This window comes from Pleurodeles waltl, chromosome 6, assembly GCF_031143425.1.
Source record: "Pleurodeles waltl isolate 20211129_DDA chromosome 6, aPleWal1.hap1.20221129, whole genome shotgun sequence".
In the NCBI taxonomy this organism is placed as follows: domain Eukaryota; kingdom Metazoa; phylum Chordata; class Amphibia; order Caudata; family Salamandridae; genus Pleurodeles; species Pleurodeles waltl.
In genome coordinates this window covers 887,588,082-887,612,555 of record NC_090445.1, presented here as the reverse complement: position 1 = coordinate 887,612,555, position 24,474 = coordinate 887,588,082, and the positions used below count along the sequence as shown (strand labels likewise).

The 24,474-nt window shown below is 44.7% G+C and overlaps 1 protein-coding gene across 2 annotated transcripts in view; it reads right to left on the bottom strand.

Moving 5' to 3' along the window:
• EDRF1 (erythroid differentiation regulatory factor 1) overlaps positions 1-24,474 on the bottom strand; it is a 403,030-nt gene that overhangs the window by 137,840 nt on the left and 240,716 nt on the right. For both annotated transcript variants that reach the window (XM_069239693.1, XM_069239694.1), the window contains one exon: positions 2,130-2,356. In XM_069239693.1, coding sequence (XP_069095794.1) covers positions 2,130-2,356 — 227 coding nt within the window. The remainder of the gene's footprint in view (positions 1-2,129; positions 2,357-24,474) is intronic.

Genomic DNA, 24,474 nt, shown 5'->3' with positions numbered 1-24,474 from the left:
GCATATTCAGCACAGCCTGCTGGAATTTTGGTTTAAATCCCGAGCTCTGTAACCATGCGTCCCTACGAATGGTTACTGCAGTGTTCACTGTCCTTGCTGCTGTGTCTGCAGAGTCCATAGCCGACCTTATTTGGTTGTTTGAGATCGTTTGTCCTTCCTCAACAACCTGTTGGGCACGTTTTTGGTACTCTTTGGGTAAGTGCTGAATGATATGCTGCTCCCACTACCACCGAATCAGGAGTTAATTGCTGTGTTATAAACACAGGGTCCGTTGGGGGAGGTTTATATTTCTTCTCCACCCTAGGCGTGATGGCTCTGCCTTTTACTGGGTCCTGGAACACCTGTTTGGCGTGTTTTAACATGCCTGGTAGCATTGGCAAACTTTGGTATGAGCTGTGAGTGGATGCCAAGGTGTTAAACAAAATGTCGTCTATGGGCTCTGCATGCATTGCTACATTATGGAATGTAGCTGCCCTTGAAACCACCTGCATATATGCAGTGCTGTCCTCAGATGGTGACAGCCTTGCCGGGTAGCAATTGGGACTATTGTCTGAGACCGGTGCATCATATAAGTCCCATGCATCCGGGTCATATTGTGTCATCCCCGTGTGTGTCGGCGACTGCATTGGGGGTGTTGCTACCGGGGACAGGTGTGGCGAATGCAATGGAGACTGCTGTGGCGAGAATCTTGGTGGTGTTGTGTCGTTTGTCACTTTTGCTTTTGGCTGCATTTCCGTCTCCTGGAATGCTAGCTGTCGCTTGATTTTTATTGGAGGAAGAGTTTGGATTTTCCCCGTGTCCTTCTGTATGTGCAGCCTCCTCTGGGTATGGTCTGGCTCTCCCATGCCCAGTTCTTGTTCAAATCTGTGCTGTTGCATCTGACTTGAAAGGCCTTGCTCTTCTGTCTAGGAGCCTGGTTTTGGCTCCGAGGCAGCATGTTTCGGCACCGAAGTTTTCTGTACAGTCTTTTTCGGCTCTGAGGAAACCTTTTTGACTTTCGGGGTGCCGAACTCTTAGTGCCGAGATGGTTCGGAGCCGGTATCTCGACCGGAGTTGGATGTCTTCGGCTGCTGGGAGGCCTTTTTCGGTGCCGATGTTTGGTCACTGTGTGTTCGGGTTAAGCCATGGCCTGTTGGCGGTGGCATCCCCTTGGCCTTTATTATCTTCAAGTGAGTCTTTGCCGGGGCTGGTTTACTCACAGTTTGTTGCTGTGTCTTCGGCTGCTCACTCTCGGACTCGTCCGAGTCCGAATCTCGAATGGAGAATTTCTCCTCTTCCTCGATGTCGATCTGCTCAGCCGGTGTCGGAGTCTTCTAGCTCTTCGATCGCGGGGGGTCTTCTTCGTTCGAAATGCCCGACAGGCCTCGCAAGTATCCTCCCTGTGTTCCGGAGATAAACACAGATTACAGACCAAGTGTTGGTCTGTATAAGGATACTTTGCGTGGCAATTCGGGCAGAAACGGAAAGGGGTCCGGTCCATGAGGTTTGAAGATGGACGCAGTCGGGCCAACGAGGCCCCGCTGAAGAGTGGAGGCCCCGAAGGGCCGCCGGAGCGCTTCATTTTTTCGGTGTCGATGTGCTAACGTTAAACCGGTACCGAGCGCGAACAATACCGTCGAATTTTCCGATAACTAGCTAACTTTCCTGATTCGAAAACGGAGGGAAGAGGAACACGTCCGAACCTGATGGCGGAAAGAAAATAATCTAAGATGGAGTCGACGCAGATGCGCAATGGAGCCGAAAGGGAGGAGTCCCTCGGTCTCGTGAATCGAAAAGGCTTCTTTGAAGAAAAACAACTTGTAACACTCCGAGCCCAACACTAAATGGCAGGATGATGCACAGCATGTGTATCTGCAGCTACACATGCCATCGAACATATATTTATATATATATATATATACACACACACACACACACACACACACACACACACACACACACACACAGACACACACAGTCAAACCTTAAATGTGGATTCTCAGAGTAGTTTCATGATCAGTATGAAGTCATGCGCAGAACTCGAGTGAGCACAAACACAAATGTTCTATTTCATGAAGCAAACTCACTTTCACATAAGTCAACCTTACGTAACAGCTTGGTTTGTGTAAGCACATTCACCTGCTTTTTACCTTATTGTAATACAAGGTCTCCTCAGGGGATAACTCTCCTCTGCTGGAATCATCTCCAACGGCGCAATGTGCCTGAGCACAAATTCGCATCAGTCTTCCTGTGTTGCACAACAAAAGGGCTGAATTTGTAGAATCCCCAATAGCCTCAAAGTTATCAATGCCTTTTTCAAAGCATGAAAAGCTTTTCTTCCACAGTTCTTGCTCTGCTCCGGATACACTTTTACTCACTAGAGCATAAAGGGAACATGTTTTAAATGTCAATCTGTTATCTTTGCAGTGAATACATCTACTTCTGCTTCTGCTTTACTGACCATACAAGTGATCATAGCTGTTTAACTTACCAAAAGACATACTGCAACCTACCATTTTTCATTTCACATAACAGCACAATTAAAGGAAAACTTCCACAGCAAAAAATAAATCTCCACCTAGAATTTATTCCTTTTTTTCCACTGGAAGAGAAACTTACTGTAAAAGCTGTCTGTGAACAAAGACCACTACATTCAACCTAAAAGGCTGTCTTACTGTCCTTTACAAAGGTTTCGCTGTTTAGCACAATGCAGTCACTGCCTGAGTGTAGCCACTCGGGCCAGATACACAATTATAGCACTGGGAGGAATCGGGGGATAAGCCTAAGAAGAATATTTTGCTGGTCCACCAGCACGCACCAGTTCAATATTTTTTTCTTTTTGAGCCGCAATCTCATTATCATTTTGTAAAAAAAAAAATTTTTTTTAAAAAAAAAAGGAAAAAGGGGTGGGGGTAGGAGGAGGTATTAAACAAGCATGTCACTATTCAACCTACAAACCGAGAGTAGCTGAAACCCAGAACTTACCTAGGGTGGCATAAGAATATGATTGGCCTTCCATTTAAAAGTTATTAGCTGCTGAGTGTAATTCTGTATTTAAGTGAAAAAGAAAATCATATATTTACACCAAAGTGTCTCTGCCTTATCTAGACAATGGTACAGTAGCTGTGAATGTTCTCTTGAATACGATCCAAAGGGTGATTGGTAAATTCTTGTCAGGTGGCGCAGATTTTTATTCTACTGTTTACAGTAATACAGAGCTAACTTTCCACTTAACAGTGGGCATAGAAAAGCATTTGAAATATTGAAATTTGCGTCAAAGAGGGTATAAACATGGTGATGTTAAGGAGAATTGGCTTGGCCCTTTAGTATACTGAAAATTCTTGCAGACCCAGAGGGCCACAGAATAGACAGGGGCTACAAATGTGGTGGCCAATGCTGTCCTAGGGTCAGTCTCACTACAGTTTTGCAAACTAGGCCAAGAATACAGTTTCTGCACTTGACTTGCAGGTTAGCGAGGGTGAGCAGTTAAAAGCTTTTTAGGGAGGCAGTGTAGGGTTTGCGAATTCAAATGGTCAAATAACATACACAATAAATTACTGTCTTGCCCAGGGCTTTTCCTTAAGTAAAAAAAAAAAAAAAAAAGTATTTTAATGTCACTTCTGAACAGAATATCATACAATTAGAGGGGGACAATTACACCAATAACTTAACGCAACACTACAACCTCTACTGTGCCCTCTTTCCCAATCTAAGTAGTCCACAGTGTCTCTGGTTACCTCCCTGCAATATGAATCTATGCAAAATTAGGCGCAGGTGATAGCTCACTACGCGCTTGTTTCATCAGTAACTTGTATGCCTGATTGAACAGCTTTTAAGCCCAAAGTGTCTTACCAGTAAGGACAACTCCATACTGCCGGGTTATCTTGGTGCATTTGTTATACAGTGTTTCGGTCTTTAGAGGCCTAGCCTTGTATTTCTTACTCATCGAAGATTCAGCTTAGCAAACATAGGATCATAAATGTGTAAGCGTACAATAGCGTCTTCTTTGGCATTGGTCTACCACAGTAGCAGTCTCACTCCTTTGTTTTGTGTACCACTACAGGTATCAGCACAGAAGAATAGACTGATGGGTGCTAATCCTCAGGAGCTGTGGCTTCTGGGTCGTGGTGGATCTCACATTTTAGCGGTGACAGCTACTTAGAACAAATTGCATCACACAGCAGCAGCACAAGTCCATCACATGGCAGGGAGGTCGGACAGTACTTCATTGATTGTCCCAAAGTTTCTTTATGTTCACATCAAGAACCATGCTCTGGGGGGAAAATTACTTCTCAAGTCTGTCATTTCGGTCCGAGCAATGCTCCCTCTTGGCAGTCTGCTTCTTCTGAGTTCTTCTCACACTGGGACTGCGGCTGGGCTGCTCCCCCTGGACAGTCTCCTTTTTTTGGCAGAACCAGGCACTCACCTCTCTTCTCCAAGCAGATAAACACGCTTCTAGGAGCCAAGCAGACCCACAGCGTCTACAAGCAAGTTGCACAAACTTCAGGTGATGTCCTGTCAACTCTGGGAGACTGGCTGGCACCAGCCCTGGTCTCTCAGCAGATCTTTGAACACTCTGCAGAGCACTCCCTACTTTGGTCTAGAAGAACTTGGAGATGGAACTAGGTAGGTTGGGGTCTCACTTTCATATTTGTTTTCCAGATGGTGGATTGGATCCATTATCTAAGGTTCTGGAAGCGATCTGGGGTACCTCCCTCTCAAACGTCAAATGTTATTTTCTGGCTGCTGTGCAGACACAGCTTTTGTGCTAGGTGAAGCCTCTCACAGCTGGTAATAATGATGCTGGTGCAAAGCAGGTGCATCCACAAAATGGGCACAAGGAAGAGTGAAGACTCTGCACCTGACTGTTATTAGCCTTCCTAAAGTAGCAATCAGAGAATGACCAAAGAGAAGGCCCTGTCTTGAAATTTATCCCCACCTTTAACAACAGAATCTGCAGACTCAACCAGCCTTACCATTCACTAAATGACAGTGCTCAGGAAAATCTAATCATCAATCCCTTTCTCACATCATTTCTGGGTGTAGCCCTGTCTCCATCCCCTCTCACTTCAGTGTGTGGGTCTTCACCCTCAAGCCACGGGAATGCAAGCAATACAATTCTACAGTCTGGGAAAGATCTATCCAGTCTCTATATTGCGCCATCCTAAGACAAGGGGCATGTAAAATGTATCTCATTGTTTCCGGCAAACATACTCATATCTCACACACACATTTTCACAGTGGGCTACGAATGCACAATGTAAACACATGCTCAACACTCATGCTGCTAGTGCAAGAGTCTGGGTGTCACACTGAAAGGGACCATTTATCAGAGTGTAGCTGGTAGGCCACACTTCTCTGTCACAAGAAAACGGTCTGTTCAGGATTATTAATTCATAAAAATTGGTACACTACCACCATCACTTAAAGTCAACAGCCCAGGCCAAGAACAGCAGTCCCATACTAACCAAAGCGAGCACCCATCGAGGTCACAGAACTATCTCTGAACCTTTGCTTACTAGGGACCGGCCTGAGCCTCAGTGCACACATAAGATTAGTATGTTAGCGAAATGGGTAAGAAGTCAGGATACCAGCTGCAGATGGGTTACTCAAGGTAGGGGTGCATGACGATATATCATGCATGGGACATTCTTGCCCCAAAAAATAAATTAGAAGAATGGAGAAACCAGTGCTTGAGAATATAGTGGTTTCATATGGGGTTGTTGTCTAATCCCATGGGTTATCACTGTTCGTGTCATCATGATCACCCTCATCAAAAGGGATATAATGCACCGTAAGACATTTTCATTGGTGTCTCCAGCAGCCCAGTGTTATACAGCAGTATCCTCTGTGGATACTGTCCTTCCCCACCAAATTTACCAAACCTTGGATCAGATCCATTCGTAGCACCTAAGCTCCACACTAGTACCAACTACCATAACCCACACAGTGGGTAGTATCAAGTCCCAACCAAATCATGTACATCTCCCCATCTTGTATGATTTGCTGCAAACTCGCTCAAAGTTCATCAGATACTACGGGCAAGATGTTGCTCACCATGTCCTGTAACACATGCAAATAACACCCTAGGAGGCAACTTGAGTTAAACAGATCTGAGGGAGAGGCTCGCGGAGGAGAATATCCTTTTCTCGAAGGCCACCATGTGTTTGGACTCTGGAGGTGTAGTCGAGAAAGAATTTAAGTTCAACCTGATAGCCAAAGCTTGTACCAGGAGGCTTTCTGGTGTGGGAGGCTGAAGTAGGAAAGACTGGTCCCCCCAGAGCTGGCCTATATCTCCTAGAAATCTGTCTAGTTACAGGGTGCAAGATCCTGGCTTTTCCCCAGGTGCCCTTTAGGGTGTCTGTGAGAGCTTTGTTGAAGGAGAGGAGCAGCTCTGAAGAAGCCTAAGGTCAAGGACTTCTGCCGCACTTCTCACCCAAGGTCTCTGTGAATTCGCTTTCGAGTGAATTAGAACACTGAAAGAAAAGTATTGTTCTATCAATGCGTGGGAGACAGGAAGAGGTCTCAATGCCAAATGAGGAGTCTCAGCAGGTCGTGGAACAGGGTCTAGAGGCACAATCTTTGTCACTGCCATACTGCTGCAGGAAACCCGACTGGAGGCCTCCTCAGATCAGCAAGGCCTGAAGGTGCACCAGAGGGAACCAAAAATTAATAACATGGCCTCTTTGAAAGTTCGGATCTGTTGCAGTGTCCTCGATAGCCCTCAGAAGCCAAGCTTTATCGGGACAAGTTGAAACACTGGCTCCATTCTGGGAGAACAGGACCGAGATTGAGGGGTACTCTAACATTCATGTGTCTTCTCAAGAAGAGAGCAGAAGAAGAAGGGAAACCACTGTTCAACTGCTTATGTTTCTTTCTGGATTTTCTGAGGTATGGCCTTGAGAGCAGGAAAGTGTCCACGTACGAGTTTGGGTCTTTAACGCTTTTCTGCAGTGTTCCACAGCTTACAGTTTGACTTCTTGATCTCAGATGGCCTTTGGGTTAATCTGAGCACAGCTGCCCCACAATTTTGAATCTTGTGAGGATCCCAGGCACCAAAGACAAACCTCATGGAGGTCTGTCACCTATATCTGTTTGTGACAGTCCTTGCAGGGTCTAAATCATGTGGTTTCTGTGGGGAGACAGCTATTGCACACTATAAATAGTTAGTAGAAAAAGTTTTTTGCCAGTGACAGAAAGGATGGAGCAAACTCTGCAAAAGGAGCAGAACAGAAAGAACCTACATTAACACACAGAAGTAGTGGTTATTTGTGGCTCTGATATCACTTCCAGGGGGAGCAAATCTGACCCTGATCTGCACAACACCACCTACCTGCAAGCAAGAGAATGGCTGAGAAAAACTCTCCGTATTCAGTTTTGTGCCTTGCAATAATCAAAAAGTGAGGAATCTGCAGTTCAAAATATACACCAGAAATAGCACTTACCAGTTTTAATTTGTCCTTCACAACACTATGGAGTAACCAAGACTAGGGCAGGACTACGTAGAGGTAGTTTTCCTCAAATGGAAAGAGGGTAGGTGTTGGAAACTGGAGAATACGTTTCAGAAGGGCGCAACGTATTCATTTATCCAAATAAGGGAAAGAAAGAGCTTTCATTATTTATTAATAAGAACCTGGCCACCTACAAAGATAAGAGTTGCAAAGTTCCTCGAGGAAAAAAAAACACACACACACACACACACACACACACACACACACACACACACTTTACTAAGCTAAGGAGAAAGGTTGTAGGACACCACGGGGGAAAGAGCTGTTAAAACATGCACACACAGGTCAAAGGAGTACTCTCATAATTTTAGAAAGTAATTTTGCAATACGTGCACAGTGCTGTAAATTAATTTGTAAAATGCTATACAGATGGCACAAATGCCCCACTATAGATCAAAATGGTGATGAAAATAACTTTTCTCAGAGAAAGCTCAGTTGCTAGTGTGCATTGGTCATGGACACAGTGTGTAGGCTTCTCAGAATAAAATATTAATATCAATCAAAGGAAGCAACTGCTGTGACCCTCAATGCTACTGGGTTGCCAATCAGAAATGGAGTATTCCTTTTGTAAAACGTAGGGAGAACATTTTCCACACGCTGGTTATGGAGAAGTAAGCAATCTTGACTTTTAAGATTGTATCATCGACTGCAGCTACTGAAATGAAGCCACAGATGAAATAGTGGCCTCTGGGAATCAAAATATTGGCATTCACTGAAAAGGATAAAGAGAAGCTTTTCAGCAAATCGAGGTAGTTAGTAATTGTATTAACTGCTTAGAACTTTACCAAACATAGGTGTCTGAAGCATCTGAGAATGCTTAACTTGCTAGAGGAGTTACAGAGTGATCAGATACTGGATTAAGGAGTATCAAAGGTTTAAGGGCAGGCCCTCATGGAGATTTTTGACGTATTCATAAGAGAATGAAAGCTGTTTTGCCCATTTTCAAGAGGAAGGTGGAATGAGAGTAGAACTGTGAAGAGAAGTCCCAAGAATGAGTTAAGAGAGGGATCAGGTTACAGAAATCTGTGACTGACACTGGTTATATTCCGAGTATATCAACAGTAAAAGGTGGTGATGTCTGCAGTACAGTTGTAATATTTGAAATTGAACACAATTATTGAAAACTACATGTTTATGAAACCAAAGTTATGCTTTATGTTCTGAACATTCGGGCAATGCTAAAGGAAAACCTTCTATCACAGATGAAATAATTTTTTAAGTCCTCTTACAAACCTTCCAACTTCATGTCCAATGATGTTTAGGTTCTGAGGTGGGAACGAGAGCTATTAACTATAAAGTGTCTCATCCTAATCATAGAGCTACACATCTGGATGAATCACAACAAAGTAGGTTTTAAGGATAATCTGGTAGATTTATTACACTTTTGTTCTGTAACTTGGTAAGTCATCTTAGCAATGGCTTGATCTGCCTAGACAGTGCCATCATAGGCAACAATCTGACTTGTTATCAGGCTATGAAAAATTCAAACTTGGCCAGAACTGAGATTAAGGTTTAAATATAAGCTGCTGTTGGCTGTTTGTTTTTGATAACTTTCATTTAAGATAAATGTGTCTAAAGAGGGCAGTGTCGACTGAGACCTCCTAGTTCCCTACAGGCGATCTATTAAATTGAACTAAGGTTTACTCAGACTGGCTTATTTTCTGAGCAAATGGTTTGCCTATGCATCTTCCAGCAGGTATTGTTTTTGCTCACTTGATTTTGTCTCTTTAACAAAAAGTTCTCACTTCCTATTTTTGTCCTTATCAATGTGCTAGCAGAAACAAATACTAGTTTGCTACGTAAGAGCCACTTTAGTATTACCCATGCAAACACCATTAAGATTTCAAGGTCAGATGGTTGCCTAACACACAACTTTATTTCTAAGATGAGGGAAACAAAGAAATAACCAGCTATATGTTTGATAACAATGAAGTAGGTTTGAAATTCATGAAATCTGGGCTTTACAGATAATTGATTTTGTATTGTAATCTCCCTGCCATATGAGATTAGCTGTATACTGCTTGTATTACACACATTGACATATTCTTAATTGTATCTCTGTTTTGAGATTTTTTCCTTGTAATTATATGGTTAATTTGCATACATTTCACTTACCTAGTTTCACCTGATCTATTTTAAACTGTATTAGCTTTGTTTTGTATTGAATTAGGTATTTATTACCTGAATACAAGTATTTTAAAGAAAAGAAGATTTACTTTTGTCTAGCACAGTATACCACTGATTTCCATAAAAGGTGTCAATTTGCTTGTTAATTACATTCTTCAACAGATGAAACGACCCAAAATGCTCTGTACTGTTTTGTGGTTGATAAGCCTGTAAGTTAGAAAATAGTGTGGGAAAATGTCTAATATCTTTAGTTTTACACAAGGTATATCTGATATCAATAGTATTGAATGATCTCTTTACTGATAAGAATGGGTTTAGGAATTTGCATGATAATCGTATATCACTTTTGGAAGGAAGGATGGCTATGTCCTCAAAACAACCATGATCCTAATATAAACTCTACAAGGACAGAAAAATATATGGCTTGAACAGCAGTAACCTAATGAATATCAAGAACTTAATGAGAAGACACAATTGACCTTTCCAGGACAAAGCTTAAGATCCAATTTGAGCATGGATTCAAAACATAGCACCTTTAGTACCGTGAAAACAATGTTCAGGTGTCTAGGAAAGAAAGGCCTTCTTGCAACAGGATATACTTTTCTTTGACGGTTTCATTTATTATTATAATAATAATGTAAACCAAAGGACTCCTACTATATTTCCCATTAGCCCCTAAGTGAACTGATTATTAAAAGAATTGCAAACCAAATGTTATCATATAGTAAACGTATGTCAATCCCAACTTTTATAGCCACATTACTGATTAATGGATTTTTCCAGGCACAAAACTCAGACTCTCTTCCACTTAAATGTGCACAACCTTTGCCTCTAAAAATGCCCATATGACCTGGAGTCAAGTTCAAATGTGCATGCTGAAATCAGGGGTTAAGCACCAAGTTCAAAGACTGAAAGCTGTGGTAAATACTTTTGTCTTGCAACTGGATTGCAATTTGTCCTAAGGGGTGTAGCTTCAGTGAGGGTGTGACACTCCCCAAATAAATGCATTCCTGGCTTGGTAGTTGGGTTGGTGGCCCTGAGTCCAGTCTTCTATCCTGAACCAAGAATGAAAGACAAAATCGTGACCTTTGATGTGAACGAGAGAGTCAGAGATACCCATCTGGTGGCTGAATTTCAAAATGTGAAACCAGACAACCTGGAATCAATAATGGTTACCAAAATTGTTTGATTCTAGGCAGATCTCTTTTTCCACAGAGCTTTCTTATTTCATTATCACATATGACCACACTTTTAAATAATTGAGTTCAGGATGTGCGCTGTACAAGCACCTCTTATGTTTGATTTAATAGACTGTAATGTTGCTCCATTTATAATAAGAATGTAGGCCACATTTACGGTTTACATAACCAATGAACTTCCTCTTAGTTCACTAATGGCATTGTGATTTTGGAAGGAGGAGGGTTTCAGCCATGAATGTCTCCAAAAGCTAATACTTTTAACAAATGTATGTCTATGCAGTGATATAATCTGATGCACTAAGGTGAAACACTTACGCATGTTAAAGCAGTACACTCTTGAGTTTTTAAGAGATTGTATCATATTGTTACATTAGGTTTGTTGCACGATATGCATGCCAAAGCTTTTCATGGCTCGGCTTGTGCAAGCACTCTTGTAGCCAAGCTAGTCCCATGGCTCGGCTTGCCCTACTAATTTGTGTCTGTGTGCCCTCCTCTAATTCAGACTCAATTTATTACAAGGGACTGTCAGTCATTTGATAAAATGATTTGTAAAAGGTGAGAACTAGAAGCATGGAGCCCTATCCATATGCACCATTTTGAGAACTCTACCACTAAGCAAATAAGAGTGAATGCAGAGAAAACACATTTAAAATAAGTGAACCCAGGGAAGGGACTCCATGTCGTATTGCTGTATGTGATCATAGTCAGGAGTTTCCAGGGAAAACAACAAGCGGGAGTTTGGGGTGTGACACCTCAATGCAGTCTTGGGTTGGTAAATGGGTCTGGGGGCCCTGAGATGGGTCTGCTATGTCTGTGTCATTTTTCCCCCATCATTCTCATTTCAGTAAGAGGATTTAACTAGTTACTTTTTTGGATCTGGATCTTAAATATTTATAGTGACTGGTTTTCCAAAAAAGTGGTAAACCTACACCCATAGAAGTATTCCTTGAATGGATGCAAATTTACTACTTACTCCAAATATTGGCTGTAGTAAGCCTGGAAATCTGTGCTAGTCTCAACTTTCTAGGTGTACTTTTAACAATCAAACACCCAAAGGTTGAGGATATGAATGCTTGCAATTAGTTTAAACAGTGCCAATTGTTCGGAGTAGCATTCCAACCCATTCTGTATAACCCACTGTGCCACTGTAGACAGAGGTCCACCTAATGCAAATCAGTACTGGCCTATTCCTTGTGGAAACAATTTATCCCAAACCTTGGTCATCTCACCCTTCCACCCTACAAGCCTACAAGCCTACTGCTGTTTTAGTCAGGGAATGTGAGATTCATAACCCCAAATCTCACTAAGCCTTGCTCCTGAACCCCCTATGTGGCTGCCCTGGCAGATCTGTGAACCTCTTTTGGCGAAGTCACTCTAGAGCTATCATGATCACTTAGTTTCACCAGGACTTTTTTTTCTAGCAATACATCTGATCCCCAAAGACAGGCTACATACAAGCTCATCACAGATGTATTCCTCTTCAATCAAACCTCTGAATACCATACAGTTTGGCAAATTCCACAGCTATGTAATGATCCAAATTTAACCGCACCAAAAGCAGAGTATTTTAGCTTGCAAACTGTCAAAGATCACCAACGTCTGCGCTGAGAGTACAGAAGTAGGACCATTAGGCTATTTGGCAAAGAAGGATCAGTTTATCACAATGCCATGGATTGCCCTTTCAATAAAGCCTGTTGGAAGGATTACTATACCATACTGGATAATGATGGAATGATCCCCCCTGGAAAACTGGCACGCATCTTTTGGCATATCACTTAATCTCAAATTCTAAGAATGATGTGTCAAAGAAGTTAAATATTTATATGCTCGTGTGCATTCTTGTAGCAGTACTAGAAATGGCAATGCACTGACTAAACTGAAGAGGTAGCTGTGGCTTCCCAGCGCATTTAGGGGATTGAATGTAATAAGAGGTGGACTACTGACTGTGTGGTACGTGTTGCTAACTCCCAGAAGGAGTAACGCTTTGAACAGAGAAAAATTTTAATGGAAGTAATGTTGTTGAACAATGGAATCACAATAGTATACTGAGTGCATTTGTATGTTTTTGATAATTGTATGTATGATGGTTTGTATTTTTTATTTTATTTTTACTATTGTCAATTAAAAATATTGTCACAGCAGGCACTGGCCATCATCCCAAGCTTACTGAAAACCACAGCAGGAGAAAGGCCATTCACCTACCTCGAAGCAAAGAGCTGGAACCACCTACCCATGCTCCTCAGACATAGCCCATCGCCCACCATCTTCAGGAATGAGCCTCAGTCATGGCTCTTCGGATGAGGCTCTGTACGCCCCATCCCCTAACCCATAAGCGCTTTCAGACCCTCACGGGTGTGAGTAGATGCACTCTACAAAAACTGATTGATTGATTGTATGATTTAAAAAGATACTGTCAATAAATCAGTAACAAGCTGATGTGAGAGCAATGGCGCTTGCTCAGTGGTATGTACATTGAACTGCATGCATCACTTCTCGTGGAAGGAGTCAAATATATAAATCAATGTGGAATTCACTTCACTGCAGCACGGTGTTCCAGAGCTACCAAAAATCACAGAGAGCTTAGGTTGAGGGGTAGAAATCAGAAAGGGGTCATTTAGAATGAGATGGAAAGGACGAATCGCTGTGAATTTCTCAGCATTCCAATGGCAAAGCTTGAGCTAATACTGCCATTGGATATCTTCCAGCAGGCCACCTGCCAAATTGTCAACTGGGATAATGACTAGGGCTAGTCTTATGATTGAAAATGTCACTTACCCAGTGTACATCTGTTCGTGGCATCAGTCGCTGAAGATTCACATGTTGTGCATAGCCCGCCATCTGGTGTTGGGTCGGAGTGTTACAAGTTGTTTTTCTTCGAAGAAGTCTTTCGAGTCACGGGACCGAGTGACTCCTCCTTTTGTCTCCATTGCGCATGGGCGTCGACTCCATCTTCGATTGTTTTCCCCGCAGAGGGTGAGGTAGGAGTTGTGTTGTAGTAATAGTGCCCATGCAATGGAGTGACTAAGTATGTACCTATTTAAGGTTTAAATAATATATTTACAAATGTACAAAGCTTAAGCTAACTTCCGAACTGCTACAGGCTCCCGGGGAGGCGGGTGGGCACATGTGAATCTTCAGCGACTGATGCCACGAACAGATGTACACTGGGTAAGTGACATTTTCAGTTCAATGGCATCTGTCGCTGTAGATACACATGTTGTGCATAGACTAGTAAGCAGTTATCTCCCCAAAAGCGGTGGCTCAGCCTGTAGGAGTGGAAGTAGTTTGAAATAAGGTTCTTAACACGGCTTGACCTACTGTGGCTTGTTGTGCGGATAGCACGTCTACACAGTAGTGCTTGGTGAACGTGTGAGGCGTAGACCATGTGGCTGCCTTACATATTTCGTGCATTGGAATATTTCCTAGAAAGGCCATGGTGGCACCTTTCTTTCTGGTTGAGTGTGCCCTTGGTGTAATGGGCAGCTGTCGTTTTGCTTTAAGGTAGCAGATTTGGATGCACTTAACTATCCATCTGGCTATACCTTGTTTTGATATTGGGTTTCCTGCATGAGGTTTTTGGAATGCAATAAATAGCTGTTTAGTTTTTCTGATGTTCTTCGTTCTGTCAATGTAGTACATTAATGCTCTTTTGACATCTAATGTATGTAGTGCCCTCTCAGCTACGGAATCTGGCTGTGGGAAGAATACTGGTAGTTCTACCGTTTGATTTAGGTGGAATGGTGAAATAACCTTCGGTAAAAATTTAGGATTAGTCCTTAGGACTACCTTATTTTTGTGTAGTTGGATAAAAGGTTCTTGTATTGTAAACGCCTGAATTTCACTTACTCTTCTTAGAGATGTGATGGCGATGAGAAATGCAACTTTCCAGGTTAGGAATTGTATTTCGCAAGAATGCATAGGTTCAAAGGGTGGACCCATGAGTCTTGTTAAGACGATGTTGAGGTTCCATGAAGGAACGGGTGGTGTCCTTGGTGGTATAATTCTTTTGAGGCCTTTCATAAACGCTTTAATGACAGGTATCCTAAATAGTGAAGTGGAATGGGTAATCTGCAGGTATGCAGATATTGCTGCGAGGTGTATTTTAATGGAAGAGAAGGCCAGGTTCGATTTTTGTAAGTGTAGTAAGTAGCCCACTACATCCTTTGGAGATGCGTGTAATGGTTGAATTTGATTCTGATGGCAGTAGCAAACAAACCTTTTCCATTTGCTTGCATAGCAGTGTCTAGTGGATGGTCTTCTAGCTTGCTTTATGACTTCCATACATTCTTGTGTGAGGTTTAAGTGTCCGAATTCTAGGATTTCAGGAGCCAGATTGCTAGATTCAGCGATGCTGGGTTTGGATGCCTGATCTGTTGTTTGTGTTGTGTTAACAGATCTGGCCTGTTGGGCAACTTGACGTGGGGTACTACTGATAGGTCTAGCAGTGTTGTGTACCAAGGTTGCCTTGCCCATGTTGATGCTATCAGTATGAGTTTGAGTTTGTTTTGACTCAATTTGTTTACTAGATATGGAAGGAGAGGGAGAGGGGGAAAAGCGTACGCAAATATCCCTGACCAGTTCATCCATAGGGCATTGCCTTGAGACTGCCTGTGTGGGTATCTGGATGCGAAGTTTTGGCATTTTGCGTTCTCCTTTGTTGCAAATAAGTCTATTTGAGGTGTTCCCCAAAGTTTGAAGTAAGTGTTTAGAATTTGGGGGTGAATTTCCCATTCGTGGACCTGTTGGTGATCTCGAGAGAGATTGTCTGCAAGTTGATTCTGGATCCCCGGAATAAACTGTGCTATTAGGCGAACGTGGTTGTGAATTGCCCAGCGCCATATCTTTTGTGCTAGAAGGCTCAGCTGCGGTGAGTGTGTCCCCCCCTGTTTGTTTAGATAATACATTGTTGTCATGTTGTCTGTTTTGACAAGAATGTACTTGTGAGTTATGATTGGTTGGAATACTTTTAGTGCTTGAAAAACTGCTAGCAGTTCCAGGTGATTTATGTGCAGTTTTGTTTGATGTACGTCCCATTGTCCTTGTATGCTGTGTTGATCGAGGTGTGCTCCCCACCCCGTCATGGAAGCATCTGTTGTTATTACGTATTGTGGCACTGGGTCTTGGAAAGGCCGCCCTTTGTTTAAATTTATACTGTTCCACCATAGAAGCGAGAGGTATGTTTGGCGGTCTATCAACACCAGATCTAGAAGGTGACCCTGTGCTTGTTACCATTGTGATGCTAGGCACTGTTGTAAGGGCCTCATGTGCAGTCTTGCATCGGGACAATGGCTATGCATGAGGACACCATGCCTAGGAGTTGTAATATCATTTTTCCTTGTATTCTCTGTGTTGGGTACATGCGTTGTATGATCTTGTTGAAATTTTGAATTCTCTGTGGACTTGGAGTGGCTAATCCTTTTGTTGTGTCTATTATGGCTCCTAGGTATTGTTGTACTTTGCACGGCAGAATGTGTGATTTTGCATAGTTGATGGTGAAACCGAGTTTGTAGAGGTTTTGTATGACCTGATTTGTGTGGTGTGAGCACCTTGTCAGTGAGTTGGTCTTGATTAGCCAGTCGTCTAGATACGGGAATACGTGTATCTGCTGCCTTCTGATGTGTGCAGCCACTACTGCTAGACATTTTGTAAAGACTCTTGGCGCGGTTGTTAAACCAAACGGCAATACTTTGAATTGGTAATGTATTCCTTTGAATACAAACCTGAGGTATTTCCTGTGCGACTGATGTATTGGTATGTGGAAATACGCGTCTTTGAGATCTAAGGTTGTCATGTAGTCCTGTTGTTTTAGCAATGGTAACACCTCTTGTAGCGTGACCATGTGAAAGTGTTCTGATTTGATGTAGGTGTTTAGTGTTCTGAGGTCTAGGATTGGTCTCAGTGTTTTGTCCTTTTTTGGTATTAGGAAGTACAGTGAATAAACTCCTGTGTTTATTTGTGTTTCTGGTACTAGTTCTATTGCGTTCTTTTGCAATAATGCTTGAACTTCTGTTTCCAGAAGGTCTGAATGTTGTTTTGATAAATTCTGTGCTTTTGGTGGTATGTTTGGAGGGATTTGTAGAAATTCTATGCAATAACCATGTTGGATAATTGCTAAGACCCAAGTGTCTGTAGTTATTTCCTCCATGCTTGGTAATACTGACCTATTCTTCCCCCCACTGGTGTTGTGTGGAGGGGATGAGTGACATGTGAGTCACTGCTTGGTTGTAGGGGTTTTGGGGCTTTGAAATTTTCCCCTATTCCTAGGGAATTGTCCTCTGTATTGGCCCCGAAAGCCTCCCCTCTGGTACTGTCCCTGGTAGCTGGACGGTGTTGTCTGTGAGGTGCTGGCTTGTGTGGCCTGACCCCGAAACCCCCCTCTAAAGGTTGTCTTGCGGAAGGTGCTGTAAGTGCCTCTGCTCTGCGGGGAGTAGAGTGCGCCCATGGCTTTAGCAGTGTCAGTGTCCTTTTTCAGTTTCTCAATTGCCGTGTCCACCTCTGGTCCGAACAGTTGTTTTTCATTGAATGGCATATTGAGCACTGCCTGCTGTATCTCTGGTTTAAAACCAGACGTTCGTAGCCATGCGTGCCTTCTTATAGTCACAGATGTGTTAATTGTTCTCGCAGCGTCCATAGAGGAGCGTATCTGATTATTAGATATGTTCTGTCCTTCCTCAACCACCTGCTTCGCCCTCTTTTGCAGTTCCTTGGGTAGATGCTCAATGAGGTGTTGCATCTCGTCCCAATGGGCTCTGTCATAGCGCGCAAGTAGTGCTTGGGAGTTAGCGATGCGCCACTGGTTTGCAGCCTGTACTGCGACTCTCTTTCCGGCTGCATCGAACTTGCGGCTCTCTTTATCTGGGGGTGGTGCATCCCCAGATGTGTGGGAGTTGGCTCTCTTGCGAGCTGCTCCTACTACGACGGAATCTGGTGGCAGCTGTGTGGTGATGAAAACAGGGTCTGTGGGAGGTGCTTTATATTTCTTTTCCACCCTTGGTGTTATTGCCCTACTCTTGACCGGCTCCTTGAAGATTTCCTTTGCGTGCCGAAGCATTCCTGGGAGCATAGGCAAGCTTTGGTAGGAGCTGTGGGTGGAGGAGAGGGTGTTGAATAAGAAGTCATCCTCGACTGGTTCTGAGTGGAGGTTTACGTTGTGGAACTCTGCCGCTCTAGCCACCACTTGTGAATAAGCCGTGCTGTCTTCTGGTGGTGAGGGCTTTGTGGGATACGCCTCAGGACTGTTGTCCGACACTGGGGCGTCGTATAAGTCCCAAGCGTCTTGGTCCTGGTCACCTTGGCTCGCGGTGGTGTGAGCCGGGGAATGTGATGGAGTTTGTGCTGGTGAAACGTTAGTTACAGGTGGAGGAGAGGGTGGCGGAGTTACCTCTTTCACCATTTTTGTTTGTGGTGCTTGGTCTGTTTGAAACTCCAGTCTCCTTTTTCTCCTAATTGGGGGAAGGGTGCTTATTTTCCCTGTTCCTTCCTGTATGAAAATACGTTTCTGCGTATGGTCCACTTCGGTGGATTGCAACTCTTCCTCAAATCTATGCTTTCGCATCTGAGAGGACAGTGATTGCTCCTCTGAATAGGAACCGGTAACTGGGTCGGTTGCGGCTCGTTTTGGCACCGAAACCCTGTCTGCACTCTTTTTCGGCTCCGAGGTGACTTTTTTCTTTTTTGGAGTCGAAACCTCTCGGCGTCGATCTTCCTCGGTGCCACTGTCTCGGCGTCGAGCCGTTTCGGCACCGCTATCTCGGCGTCGATCTTTTTCAGCAGCACTGTCTCGGTCCCGAGCAGGCTGCGTGCCGGTGTCTCGACCGGAGTCGGACGATCTCGGCACTGTTTCGGCGCCGACGGTCGTCACCGAATTTATGGGTCGAGCCATGGCCTGGTGGCAGTGGCGTCCCCTGGGCCTTGTCACTTTTCTTGTGTGTTGTCTTACAGTTCTTTGATCGTCGAATTCCTCGGAGTCCGATTTGTGGATCGAGAAGGCTTCTTCCTCCTCTTGTTACTCGAACTCTCGGTGTGCTGTCGGCGTGGACGCCATCTGAAGTCTTCTGGCTCGACGGTCACGGAGTGTCTTTCGGGACCGGAACGCACGACAGGCCTCGCAAGTCTCTTCACTGTGCTCAGGCGACAGGCACAGGTTACAGACCAAATGTTGGTCTGAATACGGGTATTTGTTGTGGCATTTGGGACAGAAACGAAACGGGGTCCGTTCCATCTGTGTCGTGTGACACGCGGTCGGCCCGACCAGGCCCCGACGGGGGATCGAAAGCTACACCCCGAAGGGCACCGGAGCTCTTCAAAATTTGATGCGGTATCGATTCTATCTAAGCCGATCCCGAACGCAACAATACCGACGTAATCTTCCGATATTTAGCTAATGTAAGGAAATGCCTCCTTGGCATGGTTGCCCCCTGACTTTTTGCCTTTGCTGATGCTATGTTTACAATTGAAAGTGTGCTGAGGCCTGCTAACCAGGCCCCAGCACCAGTGTTCTTTCCCTAACCTGTACTTTTGTATCCACAATTGGCAGACCCTGGCATCCAGATAAGTCCCTTGTAACTGGTACTTCTAGTACCAAGGGCCCTGATGCCAAGGAAGGTCTCTAAGGGCTGCAGCATGTCTTATGCCACCCTGGAGACCTCTCACTCAGCACAGACACACTGCTTGCCAGCTTGTGTGTGCTAGTGAGAACAAAACGAGTAAGTCGACATGGCACTCCCCTCAGGGTGCCATGCCAGCCTCTCACTGCCTATGCAAGTATAGGTCAGCCACCCCTCTAGCAGGCCTTACAGCCCTAAGGCAGGGTGCACTATACCATAGGTGAGGGTACCAGTGCATGAGCATGGTACCCCTACAGTGTCTAAACAAAACCTTAGACATTGTAAGTGCAGGGTAGCCATAAGAGTATATGGTCTGGGAGTTTGTCAAACACGAACTCCACAGCACCATAATGGCTACACTGAAAACTGGGAAGTTTGGTATCAAACTTCTCAGCACAATAAATGCACACTGATGCCAGTGTACATTTTATTGCAAAATACACCCCAGAGGGCACCTTAGAGGTGCCCCCTGAAACTTAACCGACTGTCTGTGTAGGCTGACTAGTTCTAGCAGCCTGCCACACTAGAGACATGTTGCTGGCCCCATGGGGAGAGTGCCTTTGTCACTCTGAGGCCAGTAACAAAGCCTGCACTGGGTGGAGATGCTAACACCTCCCCCAGGCAGGAGCTGTAACACCTGGCGGTGAGCCTCAAAGGCTCACCCCTTTGTCACAGCCCAGCAGGGCACTCCAGCTTAGTGGAGTTGCCCGCCCCCTCCGGCCACGGCCCCCACTTTTGGCGGCAAGGCTGGAGGGAACAAAGAAAGCAACAAGGAGGAGTCACTGGCCAGTCAGGACAGCCCCTAAGGTGTCCTGAGCTGAGGTGACTCTAACTTTTAGAAATCCTCCATCTTGCAGATGGAGGATTCCCCCAATAGGGTTAGGATTGTGACCCCCTCCCCTTGGGAGGAGGCACAAAGAGGGTGTACCCACCCTCAGGGCTAGTAGCCATTGGCTACTAACCCCCCAGACCTAAACACGCCCTTAAATTTAGTATTTAAGGGCTACCCTGAACCCTAGAAAACTAGATTCCTGCAACAACAAGAAGAAGGACTGCCTAGGTGAAAACCCCTGCAGAGGAAGACCAGAAGACAACAACTGCCTTGGCTCCAGAAACTCACCGGCCTGTCTCCTGCCTTCCAAAGAACTCTGCTCCAGCGACGCCTTCCAAAGGGACCAGCGACCTCTGAATCCTCTGAGGACTGCCCTGCTTCGACGACGACAAGAAACTCCCGAGGACAGCGGACCTGCTCCAAAAAGACTGCAACTTTGTTTCAAGAAGCAGCTTTAAAGAACCCTGCAACTCCCCGCAAGAAGCGTGAGACTTGCAACACTGCACCCGGCGACCCCGACTCGGCTGGTGGAGAACCAACACCTCAGGGAGGACCCCCGGACTACTCTACGACTGTGAGTACCAAAACCTGTCCCCCCTGAGCCCCCACAGCGCCGCCTGCAGAGGGAATCCCGAGGCTTCCCCTGACCGCGACTCTCTGAAACCTAAGTCCCGACGCCTGGAAAAGACCCTGCACCCGCAGCCCCCAGGACCTGAAGGACCGGACTTTCACTGCAGAAGTGACCCCCAGGAGTCCCTCTCCCTTGCCCAAGTGGAGGTTTCCCCGAGGAAGCCCCCCCTTGCCTGCCTGCAGCGCTGGAGAGATCCCTTGATCTCTCATTGACTTACATTGCGAACCCGACGCTTGTTCTAACACTGCACCCGGCCGCCCCCGCGCCGCTGAGGGTGAAATTTCTGTGTGGGCTTGTGTCCCCCCCCGGTGCCCTACAAAACCCCCCTGGTCTGCCCTCCGAAGACGCGGGTACTTACCTGCAAGCAGACCGGAACCGGGGCACCCCCTTCTCTCCATTATAGCCTATGCGTTTTGGGCACCACTTTGAACTCTGCACCTGACCGGCCCTGAGCTGCTGGTGTGGTAACTTTGGGGTTGCTCTGAACCCCCAACGGTGGGCTACCTTGGACCAAGAACTGAACCCTGTAAGTGTCTTACTTACCTGGTAAAACTAACAAAAACTTACCTCCCCCAGGAACTGTGAAAATTGCACTAAGTGTCCACTTTTGAAATAGCTATTTGTGAATAACTTGAAAAGTATACATGCAATTGAAATGATTCAAAGTTCCTAATGTACTTACCTGCAATACCTTTCAAACAAGATATTACATGTTAAATTTGAACCTGTGGTTCTTAAAATAAACTAAGAAAAGATATTTTTCTATAACAAAACCTATTGGCTGGATTTGTCTCTGAGTGTGTGTACCTCATTTATTGTCTATGTGTATGTACAACAAATGCTTAACACTACTCCTTGGATAAGCCTACTGCTCGACCACACTACCACAAAATAGAGCATTAGTATTATCTATTTTTACCACTATTTTACCTCTAAGGGGAACCCTTGGACTCTGTGCATGCTATTCCTTACTTTGAAATAGCACATACAGAGCCAACTTCCTACAGCTAACTTTCCGTTCCGAAACTCGGAGCGACAGGAACACGTCCGAACCCGATGGCGGAAAGAAAACAATCGAAGATGGAGTCGACGCCCATGCGCAATGGAGACAAAAGGAGGAGTCACTCGGTCCCGTGACTCGAAAGACTTCTTCGAAGAAAAACAACTTGTAACACTCCGACCCAACACCAGATGGCGGGCTATGCACAACATGTGTATCTACAGCGACAGATGCCATCGAACACATACTTCAGAAATATGAGGCATGGAGGTCAAGGGCAGAAATAATCATCAGTGGCACGAACGAGCAGGGAGACAAGGATCTTGAATTTCTGTATTTAAGATTTAAACAACTGCTTTGGGCGGTTTGTTTCTGAAATTTAAATCAATATTGTCTGTCTGCATTACATGTTCCCTAAAAGATCTCCCACCTCATCAGACGTGGTACTTTAAGACTGAACTTTACTCATTTTAGCTCTCTACATTACATTCCCTACAACTTTCAAGTTGGGGGAGGAAGCAATACCTGAAGAAGCAGTATGTTTGTACCAATCCCAGAAAAATCAGATGAGTCCATAAATCCATACTCCCCCCTAAACTTTCCTCTCCCAAGGCAGATTGGACAGCAGAAGGTGAACAGTAACTCAATTACTTGTGTCTACACAGGTTGCCATCAGAAAAACACACTTTCCAAGCTGCTGGACCCCATGCTCTACCCAGCATGACTAAATTGTGAAATACTCCCAGAAACAATGAAAGTACTTAGAGGTATCGATGACAAGCGTGTTCTTGCTATAGTTTCAAAAGCTTCAAGAAAGCTGCCCAGTTCGTTCCAAATAATTTGACCCTATGCTCCTGCGTGAGCGTCATTTTTCCATGACCAATATGATTCAAATTCTAGCCATCCAGTCTCTCAGGGTCAGTATTGTCTGATTCCACCACTCCTCCTCCTTCAACCAGGGCAAGATTTGCCTAAAGTTGTCATGGTTTGGGCCAGAGTATGCTCCTTTCATCACTGCCATATATAAGACCTTTCCTCTTTAAATGGCGGGCCCAGAATGATCACTCCTAACTCCCTTGGGATCTCTGCTGGAAACATAAGTTCCAACTGTGAAGACTCCTTCACCTCGTATCTATTCAATTTCAGGCCGTGCCAGGGCAGATGTGTAAGAGTGCTTGATGCACTACAACTTCTCCAGCAGTCACCCCTCTTGCTCAAGACCCACAACGTTACTCTTACCGGGAAGTGGTACCAACAAGTGAATAGCTTGCATTGCGCTTCTTTCCCCTTAACACTGCCTATAAAGCTTTGTATTATTTTCCTGATCCTCTTCCTCTTCCATTCTCTATTAGTGAGCTCCTCCCCAGCTCCCTTTTGACTCTGTTTTGGCTCAGGCTTTCCCTCTATATCCCGCTACAGCATTGTATACCACATTATGTTGCTATTGTGAGTTGAGTCATTCAGCGAGTTCTCGAAGATAGAGAATTTTCTTAAGGGTCCAATTTTGACATTGCGTTGACGAATGAAACCAGATAGTCCATACTGCTTCTTAATGTTGTCAACAGACTGGGGGACCCCATTTGTAAGCATAAAGTTCACCATAATATACCTGGACTCTTTCCAGTTCTGAAAGTCTTTCAGTCCATACGCTTGAGGGAACACAGAGTTGTAACATAAAGGTGTAGATAGGGAGGGATAGGAGAGCAGATTTAGTTGCTCGCTTAACCTGTCCCAGACCACAAGGGTAGAATGCGTGAAAATGACACAGTGGTGCAGCCTGAACATAAGTGCTTATATTTGGAACTGTCAGACCCTTTTCCACACATCTGTTTTTCCCTTCCTTGCATGATGAAGCTTTTCCAGGATGTTCCTCTCCTATTCATATGTCAGAAAGATCTTTCCTTTCCTAATGGAGGGTAGTGTCTGTTGTTATTTCCTCCCAAGATTTGTAGAACTGGCTTAGTCTTCCCCTCACTGGTGTTGTGTGAAGGGGTTGTGTGACTTGTGAGTCACTGTTTATTTTGAGGGGTTTTGGGACCTTGAAATTTTCCCCGGTTTCTTGGGAATTGGCCCCCTCTGTATTGTCCCCGAAAACCTCCCCTTTGATATTGTCCCTGGTAGGTAGGTGGTCTTGTTTGTGAGGTGCTGGTTTCTGTGGGTTGACCTCGAAACCCTCCCCTAAAAGTTGTTTTACGAAATGTGCTAAATGTGCCTCTGCCCTGCGGGGAGTAGAGTGCGCCCATGGCTTTGGCTGTATCGGTGTCCTTTTTTAATTTTTCAATTGCAGTGTCGACCTCCGGCCCAAACAATTGCTGTTCATTAAACGGCATATTGAGCACAGCCTGTTGTATTTCGGGTTTGAACCCAGATGTGCGCAGCCATGTGTGCCTCCTTATCGTGACTGCAGTATTTATTGTCCTTGCAGCTGTATCCGCTGCATCTATGGAAGACCGTATCTGATTGTTCGAGATACTTTGTCCCTCTTCCACCACCTGTTGCGCTCGTTTTTGGAACTCTTTGGGGAGGTGTTCGATGAGATGTTGCATCTCATCCCAATGAGCCCTGTCGTATCTCGCCAGGAGTGCTTGC